This window comes from Chlorocebus sabaeus, chromosome 11 (genome assembly GCF_047675955.1).
Source record: "Chlorocebus sabaeus isolate Y175 chromosome 11, mChlSab1.0.hap1, whole genome shotgun sequence".
NCBI lineage: Eukaryota > Metazoa > Chordata > Mammalia > Primates > Cercopithecidae > Chlorocebus > Chlorocebus sabaeus.
This window is the reverse complement of record NC_132914.1, coordinates 9381923-9393050: the sequence shown is the minus strand read 5'-3', so window position 1 is coordinate 9393050 and position 11128 is coordinate 9381923. Positions and strand designations below refer to the sequence as shown.

The 11128-nt window shown below is 37.5% G+C and overlaps 1 protein-coding gene across 6 annotated transcripts in view; it reads right to left on the bottom strand.

Annotated features, from left to right (window-relative positions):
• Nucleotides 1-580: 580 nt before the first annotated feature.
• The window catches only part of CLEC1A (C-type lectin domain family 1 member A), a 45046-nt gene continuing 34498 nt past the window's right edge, over nucleotides 581-11128 (bottom strand). For 2 of the 6 annotated variants that reach the window (XM_007967602.3, XM_073020465.1), the window contains 3 exons: nucleotides 8763-8914; nucleotides 6563-6681; nucleotides 582-4214 (listed from right to left, as the gene is read on the bottom strand). In XM_007967602.3, the coding sequence (XP_007965793.1) occupies nucleotides 4034-4214; nucleotides 6563-6681; nucleotides 8763-8914 (452 nt within the window). In that variant the 3' untranslated portion in view covers nucleotides 582-4033. Of the gene's footprint in view, nucleotides 4215-6562; nucleotides 6682-8762; nucleotides 8915-11128 lie in introns of all 6 variants that reach the window. The other 4 variants (XM_073020463.1, XM_073020464.1, XM_073020466.1 and 1 more) reach the window with 3 other exon arrangements.

Here is an 11128-nt window from a genome sequence, read left to right as displayed (position 1 = left end):
ATAAAGGAGAAACAATAGCAGAATTTACTAGCAAAGATTGTTTGCCTTAAAGATTCTTCAAAGCATTGTCATGGAACTACGTTTAGAGAAAGGATATGAAGCATTTATGATCATTCTTTAAAAAGTACAATAAAGCAAAAGGCAAACATTCTTCAACTGATGTCATCCCGTAGCGTATGATGCAGTATTTTCAAATTAGAATTTATCTATAGCGTAGCTGACTTCAGCTCCTACAGGTCTCCTCAGCAACAATGCTGCTTTCCACACAGATGCTGTAGTGGGGGGGACTCTTCTCTGCAGGTTGCTGTTGGTCCAGGATACCAAGGCTTTTCAAATGCAACACTGAGTATGCCAGTCTTAGATCCTAGTCCCACCAACAATGAATTGGGCATCTTAGATCTCTTTCATTGAGTTCTAAGTTAGCCTTAAACAAACGAAAAGAAAACTAAAAACTGTCTTGCCAATGTAAAAAAGCTTTTGTTACATGTTTGGTTAAAGTACATTAAATGTATAATATATATATACATATATATTATAATATTGGTAGAATAATAGTAGATATTATTCGAGCCTAAATATCTATTCATATAATGAAGCGTGTACAAAAGTCATGCAGACTTTAAATCAGAGGATCCTGCTGTTTGTAATCTTCAAATACTGTAAGAATCTCTCTACAGAGGAGTCGACTCCCACATATTAAAGCTGGCCCTGAGACAACCTACTAGACTTTCTGCCTTGTTCATAACGTGTTTGCATCCTTAAAATAAAAGCTCCCCATTACCCTTCTCACACTTCCTGCTGTTACAGGGCTCATGGCCTGTTTCCTGTTGATAAATCCTGAGAGCAGGTTCAATATCCTCAGGAAAAGAGAGAGCTTATTGTGTACCCGGGGATCTCAGCTCTACCAGGAAAGGCTGGGCTCCTCGTTTGACTGTTCCTGCAATTTCTTCAGAATTACATAAACAAGAACCTAGAGAGAAAAAAAGTCTCCTCATCTAGAAAAACCAATTCATACAGTGCCCCTCTCTGATTCTCAACTGGATATTGTTCTTAGCAAATCAGATTTTAAAATTCACTTTATCATTATTTCCTATTCTTAATATCGATTTTTCAGAAGTGTGTAGTGAGAATGTTATGCTATACACTTTTTCTGTTGTTTTGAAATGTTTGTTCACACTGTGATCAATATTGTGAGTTTTGCTATAAAGACAAAGGGATTAAGGGGAAAGACGAAGAAGAATAAGCTCAGGGAAGGAGCTGAAGTATGTCAAATGTATGTTATTTTTTCCTCCTCACAATGTAAAGTGACACTATCCCTTAGTCCCAGTCTTGGAATGACATACCATTCACCACTCACTCTGCAGGCAGCTAGACTCTTCACATCCATGACACTTAAAGAGATGCTTGTCATCCATCCCTGAGCTAGACTGCAGCTATATAGGATGCTAGGAGTCAAAACTTCAATGAGTGCATGTCTCTGTTTTACAACTTAGGCCACAAAATCATTTGACTTCCTCCTATCAGTCATATTTTCCTTCTGTAGCAACAAGGCTTACACAACAATTGCTTAACTGCAGACTTACTTCTCATTTCTTCTTGTGTACCTATTAATATGAACTACTTCCATTGAAAATCTGCACTCGTCATCCAAAATATTTGGTAATAAAATCCTTAGCTCCCCAAAGTAGGTGCCCTTCTACAATTTGTTCATAAATACAAATTTCCAAAGAAGTTGGTTGTTATTAATAAATCAAGTTTAGCCTAACACCGCCTTCTCACATATTTTAAGTTTAGCCTAAAGGATTCTCTGTACATAATGTTAACTATAACAAGTTGAGGTGTAAATAGACCCTAGCCTACACTTGTGCCAATCACTGTGTTTTGGGCAATCAAAGGTAGCCAACTGTTTGAACTGTGTTCAAATAAGGCAAACTCCGAGCTGTAACCAATCCAGCTTTTTCTGTACGTCACTTCCGTTTTCTTTACGACGTTTTCCTTTCTCTGTCCATAAGTCTTCTTCCACCACATGGCTGCTCTGGAGCCTCTGAGTCTACTCTGACTCTGGAGGCTACCCGATTTGTGAATGCTTCATTGCTCAATTAAACTCTTTTAAATTTAATTCAGCTGAAGTTTTTTTTTTCTTTTTAACATTGCTTATGCATGTGTGTGTGCCCCCCTATATTTAAAAATAAATCGCTAGATCCTTTTAAAAATATTTTCTTGACTTCCCTTACATTTTATATTGAAGTTCACACTATGAAACTGATTTCACATTTACTTCATTTCAGCTAACAGTAACATTATGAGGAAATTATAACTATTTCTACTTCATATGCAGTGAAATAGGCTTCATGAAATAAAGTGACTTGCCTAATAAGTAAATCAGAATAAGAGATCTAAAATCTTCATTTTCTAACCACAAATACAGTTTTCTTTGCATGACACAATTAATCAACAGAACTTGCTCAACCCTGAGGAAAATTTTAAGGAAATCAACAGAAAATTGAAAGGAAAGTTCTCAAGGAAGAATCTGCAATCGTCTTTGCTAAGTGACAATCTAACAAAATGAAATTTATGAAAGTGAGCACCAATGTGTTCTTTCTATCATATTATTGCTACTCTATGTCATTTTACCATGAGATAGATGTTTATGAAAAACAAAACTGAAGCACCTCAGTTGCCACTGTTGAAAAACAAAGATGTATAATGTTATCCTTTCTAGCATTAAACCCTCAGAATTGACTATCAATAAACCAATAAACTTGGTGGCTGTGATGGTATCACTCCCAACGATCCGTGTTATATTTGTGCATGGAGTCATCTGAAGAAAGAAGTGCCTCACAAAGGAGCAGCTACAAAGATGTCACTGTCTCTGTTCATTTTCCACTACCTGACTGGAAACTGTGTGCACTAATGCAACTCAGCTTCCTCATCAACCATGTGTTGATGCCATAAGCTTGCCTCAAAATATTTCATTTTAGGAAAATGTTAAAACTGTTCTCTTGAAGACAACATGTATTTCAAAGACATCTTGTTTTCTCCGAATAATCGTGTAATCAGTACTCTTGTAAATTCCCCAAAAAATCTCAGTAAGGCACGATGAAAATAATGATTGCCATCATATTCTGAAAAGCATTTCCATGCTGAATTTTCCCACAAATCACAAGTCCATTGTAAAATCACACACACTTCACAGTATTTACATTTATTATTATTAAATCTTCAGTACCTGAAAGGTATAAATACGGGTCAATGGAAGAAAATAGGAACTGAAACTGTTACAGGTGCAGATGAAGAGGCTGACTTTTTTCTAGTCTTTAATCTCTCTGAAGGGAATATCGGGGACGGTAGTTCTGATATGAAACTGAGATGGGGATATATTTCTTTCCTGGGAGAAATTCCTATGGAAGGGAGACAATGATCAGAGTCTTAATGGACACAGGAAGGAATGTTTATAAGGCATTGAGATTCTCATATCAAGAGACATCCCTTTTGGGAAACAGGGCATAGACAAGGCAGATGGGGTCTTCACTGATAGATTGGGAAGGGACTAGTATGAACTGAAACAAACAAAAAGAATGCCTTGTGTATTTGGTGGTATAATCTGGGGAGTAACTGCTAATTTCTGATGGACTGCTTGACTGTCACGGAAAAGGATGTTACTTCGATGTATTTCCTCTACAAAAAGTTTCTCATTCCACCAAGTGTAAGGAAGACATGGAAACAGGGAGGTGATATTAGACATTGAGAAGAAAGAAAGCTAAAAGTTATCTCTAAGCCAAGAAGGTAGATGACATTATGGGTTCCTGAGGTTGGTTGGTGGCATGTAAATAAGACTTCTTGTGACTTTTAAATATGTGCATAAACTCAAGCTCAGAAATGCTGCTGATCCTGAACAGGAAACACGAGAACCCATTTTGTACTAGTCAGAGAGATAGTGTCTCCTGATTATGTTCCATTTCCCGATGTCTCAGGTAGCCCTTGCATTGGCATTGCCTGGCTCACTCTGCTATCTGTAGTTGCAGAGGGAGAATCAGTCACCTTTGCCTAATGTTTCAGGGGGGAAATGGAGGCTCTCTGTCTTCACCATTCCCGCTCTCCTCTCACAGATACACCGCTTCAATTCTTGGCAGTCCTTTGAGAAGATCATCCCATTAAGGATGGCCACACAGTCTCTGCTTCTTGGGCTGGTGACATCTATTATAATCTCGAACCTTAAAAAATGAAGAAAAAGTAAATTTAATCACAGTTTATTTCTAAAATAAAATATTAAATACCCATTCTTCCTAGGGTGATAAAATTATAGTCTAGATACCAGAATCAGTTTACTGGGAAAATGGGGTCATATGCCTCTTTCTCTTCAGCCCCTAAGTTTCCACACTCATTCTTAGACACAACAGGTCACCAGCCATCCCATTACTGGGTATATACCCAAAGGATTATAAATCATGCTGCTATAAAGACACATGCACACGTATGTTTATTGTGGCACTATTCACAATAGTAAAGACTTGGAACCAACCCAAGTGTCCATCAGTGACAGACTGGATTAAGAAAATGTGGCACATATACACCATGGATTATACAGCCATAAAAAGGATGAGTTCGTGCCCTTTGTAGGCACATGGATGCAGCTGGAAACCATCATTCTCAGCAAACTATCGCAAGAACAGAAAACCAAACACCACATGTTCTCACTCATAGGTGGGAATTGAACAATGAGATCACTTGGACACAGGAAGGGGAACATCACACACTGGGGCCTGTTGTGGGGTGGGGGGAGAGGGGAGGGATAACATTAGGAGATATATCTAATGTAAATGACAAGTCAATGGGTACAGCACACCAACATGGCACATGTATATGTATGTAACAAACCTGCATGTTGTGCATATGTACCCTAGAACTAAAGTATAATAAAAATAAATAAATACATAAATAAATAAATTATTAAAGGGGGAAAAAAAAGAAACAGCAGGTCACCCAAAACAGCAAAAATCATTTCTAACTAAAGTGAAGCTACGTGTTCTCCTCCAAATTTATATAGTTTCTCTGCCACTTAAAAAGTTATCTACCTTCTCTGTAACTCAGTTTACTTAACTGTAAAATACAAATGATTACATCAAATATATCCTGTCTCCTGGGAGAATAAATGATATATTGTATATAGGGAAGAAGGATGTCTGTTCAAATATGGCTTTAAATGTGATATATTTTGATAGAGAAATTACAATTTCCTGTTTCAAAGGATACTGATATGGTTTGGATGTTTGTTCTTTCCAAATCTTAGTTGAAATATCATTCCCAGTGTTGGAGGTGGGGCCTGGCAGGAGGTATTTGGGTCATCGGGGTGGATCCCTCATGAATGGCTTGGTGCCCTCTTCTTGGTGATGAGTGAGTTCTCACTCAGTTAGTTCATGCAAGATCTGGTGGTTTAAAAGGACCTGGAACCTCCTCCTACCCCCCTCTCTTTTGTGTTCTCTCTAGCCATTGGACATGCCAGCTCTTGCTTTGCCTTCTGCCATGAGTAATGCTCCCTGAAGCCTCCTCAGAAGCCAAGCGGATGCTTGTATAGCCTGCAGAATTGTGAACCAATTAAACCTCCTTTCTTTGTAAACTATCCAGCCTCAGGCATTCATTTATGCTGATGCAAAAATAGACTAACACAGATACCATGTGCACTCCTATCTAAATGCTCACGGCATATATATGACTAGTGTTTTATATTACACCTTACATTTTCAGCAAATCTTTTCTCAGAGACTGCATTTTTTAAAGATGTGTTCCCTATTTTACTAATGCACAGAAAGCCAAGAAATCTTATCCTATCTCTGGGTACTGACCAGTTGTGTGATTTTAGGCAACCGCCATTACAGCCTGGACTCCTGGGCTTCAGTTGATTCTCCCATAAAGATCTCTCTCTCTGTCTCTCCCTTCTCTCATCCACAGTATGTCCCAGACACAAACTTCTGCCAGCAGCAAGAGAACGACCCTGATATTTCACTAATGCTATGTATCTGTCTCCCTCACTGGCTTATAAGCAGTTCAAAAGCAAGCACTGGCCGGGTGCGGTGGCTCATGCTTGTAATCCCAGCACTTTGGGAGGCCAAGAAGGGCAAATGGCTTGAGTCCAGGAGTTCTAAACAAGACTGGGCAACACAGCATAAACCCAACTTTCCAAAAAATACAAAAAATTAGCTGGATGTAGTGGTGCACGCCCGTAGTCTGAGCTACCCAGGAGGCTGAGATGAGAGGAGAGCTTCAGCCTGGGAGGCAGAGATTTCAGTGAGCAGAGATTGCACCACTGCGCTACAGCCCGTGCAGCAGAGCAAGACCTTATCTCAAAAAACAAACAAACAAAACACACACACACACACACACACACACAACAAAATGAGGACGCACTATGGTTCAAATATCTTCAGTCATCCTCCTGCAAACACAGTATCCAGTACAAAGCAGAAGTTTGAGTAATACTTGATGGACCAAATTCTTGAACTCTGTCACTCAAGCAAAATATCTTTGTTAAATGCCTTTCCCATAAAATATCCTGAAGGCTTACAGTTCAGAAGCAAAAGGGGTTCCATCCATCCACAGCCAGGCCTTGCCACTGTCAGGGCGCAAAAGCCCTGTCCAATAAGAGTAGAAAAACGGAGAGCGGCTCTGAGACTTGGCAAACTCCTGCAGAAAGCACACAAGAAAAGCTTTAGCTTTGGAGGCATGATCACACACACGCACAGACATGCATGGGCCAGCCAACACTTTTCTCAAAGCACACACCAGTCCTGCTTCACACAGATGCTCACATGCTTAAGAGAAAAAGCATCGACGCTGAGGCCTGTCCGAAATTTGTCCGGGTTTAATAACTTGTTTTGTCTTAGTAAATATGGAACACACATCGATATTCTGAAAGCAGAAATCACATCAACCCAGATTTATTCCTGTCCCATGGCTTTTAAGGCACAGAATTAAACATGAACGTTGATATAAAAATATGAGGGAAAGACTAATAAAGAGATGTGGAAGGATTCTGGGACAGGGAAGAACATGGAGGGAAAAGTGCAGGAATGAGGTAGCAACTTTTATAAATGCTTGGGAAAGGAAGAAAAAAACTAAAAGAAAAATTTGCAAGGATGATTTACATCTTAGACTAGGAAGGGGGGAAAGAAATTTTTAAATTTCTATTTATAAATATTTATGTGCATACATGTGTATAGTCCTATACATGGTAATTCTTTTCCCAATATCCATATTTAACATATGTTTACATTTAAAAAGTGATCTGGTTCCTTCTATCTAGTCTCACTCTGCACTCCTAATACATATTTTTGGAGAATTGGTGGGGACAGGGTCTCACTCTGTCGCCCAGGCTGGAGTGCACTGGCACGATCATGGCTCACTGCAGCCTCAACCTCCCCGGCTCAGTGCACTCCTAATATTTTAACATAGACATTATCTAAATATTTATTATAATTATCCATTTATACAATGAGTTTCTCAAGGCCATACACTTTGTTTCATTGTTACATCCATAACCCCTCAGATAATTAATAAAATATACCGATTTAATGAGAGATTATTGCAAATGTAAATGAAGCTATTAGCAAGCAATAGTCATAGAGTAACATGTGAAAATAACTGTAGTTGAAAATCTTTATTCTAATTAAATAGGGGGGGTCCCTTCAAATTAAAAGTTTTGAAAGCAAATCATATGAAAAGGATTTAAATATATAAAAATATATGAAGTTCATATAAAAAATAACTACATAGATTTGACAAGAAAATGTCCTACCACCTGATATAGTATAGTTCAATTTTATACCTGAGTTTGCAGTGTATGCTGGAGGCAGAGGAATCAAAAAGAATAAGAAAAATTAGGAGGGTTTAGGCTAGGGCACAGTGTCTTAGTCAAAGAAATTGCCTCGCTTGATGCCTAAATTAAGTCATCGAGAAAGGGTTATAAAATGTTGTCTTAGTAGCTGAGAGAAATTACAGAGGTCCTTTCATCACAGATTTTAGGAAGTAGGTAGAAATTAAGAACTAACTAGAATGATGTTAAGAATTTGTATAGTGAGCTGAGAATTTAATTCAATTAAATAACCCTTTGTTGATAACCTACTCTTCATCAAGAAAAATCTCTGCCAAATTCTAGAGAAACAATGATAAATAAGCAATGGCCATACTATTTGAGAACTTCAATTCAAAGGCAATAATAAATATGAGAGAAAGTGGAATAATCATATTTTAACTGTGTATTTTAATTGCATGTACTAACTCAATATATGTCAATTTGTAGTTTTATTGTCACATTTGCCTTGACCAGTCTATCCTAGACTGTAAACTTCTGGAAAGCAAGATATGTATTTGCAGGTTATGGTAATAATTTAGTTAAATATTTTCCACTTAAAAGCTTTGCCACTTTTTAAATGGAAGAGCAGGCAGTACTCTCTTCATGTTTCTGACATTGCATCAATATTCTTCCTTTTCTACCCAAACCAAAAAAGAAAAGAAGTTAGGACATTCTACCTTTGCTCCCTGAGAGGGGAATTTAAAGTGATATTGCTTATCTTTCTAAGGGGTGTGTATTTCTGGAGAACACAATTCCTTCTAGCTACTTCATGGGACCATTCAAAGCAATAGGAATAAGACTCAGACCCTGATTGAAACGAGTGTGAAAAACTGTGGACTGATATTCTTGATCCTTAGAATCTTCTGGCTTAACTCTTTTAAGGCCTCTTTTTGAGAAAGCCTCAGAATCTTACCAGATCTTCTTGTTTGTTTATCTTCAGCATGGTACAGTTCTCACTGAGGCAGAAATATTTACAGTCCTCCCAACTTTTGCCGTCTTTATAGAACTGGTAGCATTTGTCTCCATGCCACTTCCATTGGTCAGTACAAGGGCTGCACCTGTGCGCTTGGAAAAAAGCCAATTTTATTGTTATTTTCTGTATGAGTCTGTCTTGCTCCTCTCTTGAAATTACATAATATTTGATGTTCTAAGAAAGAATTAACTCCTCTTCAATATTTAATTAATTGCCCAGGCAATGATAACTACAATGTTTACTGGATACCTACTAAATGCCAGGAATTATAACTGGTCCTAAGTATGTTGTAGAAATTAAAACAGACACTAATTGCTTAGGTGGAATCTAGTAATAAATGATTGGAACTTTCTTGCCACTTGCCTATGAAATTCAGCACGTGAAGAGAATATTCAATTTCACAAAGCAGTTGAAATGTACAGAAACTCCAACCGCATTGTGTTTAGGAAATAAAATTTCTATAATGTTCTCAAAATTATCTTACATAACAGTAAAATAAGTTTTAAAAAAGACAGTATATACCGATATGATGTGGAGTCTTTTTAAGGAAAAAAACACTGAGGCAAGCGTGAAGTTAGAATGCTGACTCTCCATGTGTCACAAATTAAATTGGGCATCCAGGCCAGAGAAGTACGGGTAGGGATTGCAAATATAGGATCCAAGCCCTGAGCGCTATAGTTTTAATCCTATGTGGATACATGACCTTGGGTCATTTAGTTAGGAACCTAATCCAGTCTCTTGAGGGTTTGTAGTGGGATGAGAACTCAAGTCATAGCCATAACAATTTCTTTATTTTAAAAGCGACCTAGTTAACATGTTAAAATCTCAGTAGCTAATACACAGGTAGGTATTATATTATCATTTAATCTTCTTGTAAATTTGAAATATTTCATGAAGTAAAACAAAATTTAAATAAATAAATAACTTAGAAGGATATCTTTGTCATGTTATGAAAAACTTGCTGTGGAAGTCAATAGTTTTTGCACTCTCTCGGACAGGTCTGCTTGCTTCGGAATTCTACCAGGAGAAATGTAACAACCTGGAGAGACTCAAGCAAAAATGCAGGGAGCCTCAGACTTCCTAAAACACAGAACAAGAATGGGAATGACGCTTACCTAAAAGGATTATTGTAAAGATTAAATACGTAAAAACCAGAGTCCAGTTTGTGCAGAGACTTACGCATAAAAAGCATTTAATAAAGGTCAGTTTCAACTGTGGTCCCTGGTGTTATGAGAACTTAGATGGGTAATACGTGCTTGGAGTGCTGTGCTGAAAAAGATTATGAAGCAGCAACTGGACTCAGCAAGGAGAATCCTGGTTCATTCTGCTCTGGATTCAGTAAATAAAAACTATGTAACTGCAATTTTAGTACAGTGCGTTAATACCTCGTTCCCATCTCACGTACAATGTTTTCTTAAATACCTTGGATCTTCAGATACAAGTGACCCTCTATGTGCTCTATGTAAAAACAAGTCCCATACTTGCATGGGAATTAATAGAGAAATTTTCAATGAATGTTTAACAGGAAGCAAGGGACAATTAAATCAAAAGGTGAGAGACTAAAGGACTGAGAGCCTTATGTGAAATAGGTAGTGATACGATGTAACTAAAGAGATAGAAATAGAGAAACCGCTTCACCTCCTTAACTTCAACTAACTAAATATTTAATATACTATTACTTAAACCATTGGAGGAGGAAAATGGAATACAGGTCAGAAGAAATTCATTTCTCTATGTATACATATAGATATAGGTATAGACCTAGATATAAATAGATATACATATACATACACCCTCCACTCCAGCCTGGACAACAGCGTGAGACCTTGTTTTCCCCACTTCTCTGCTCCCCCTCAAAAATATATATTTTTAAAGGAGAAAATGCATATTTTTGGCCAGAAAAATGGGTGGACTGAAAATGACCTGTTCTCAAATGTTTTGTCCATGGCATATACACCTAAGAAAAATAAAATATCAACTAATTTCTAAACGGAACATGTACACTTTCTATGAACTCTCTTTACCTATAAATTACTATTTTTGTATATGATATAGTGCAACAAATGTTTACAGATATTTAGGATCAATAAACAATAATGGTCATATTAGCAAGGCCAAAAACCCCAGGAAGGGCATTCCATTTCATAAATACATGAAAATATGTCACCCTAAAAAAAAGGCTAATCGTCTTTTCTTTCTTACAGTCCTTTCTCTCTCCATTTCCCCTTCATTTTTGCTGTGTTTTGGACAAAAGGAATGTAAGTCTGTTTACATGTCTGGCCCAGAATTTTTTCCTCATATATCTA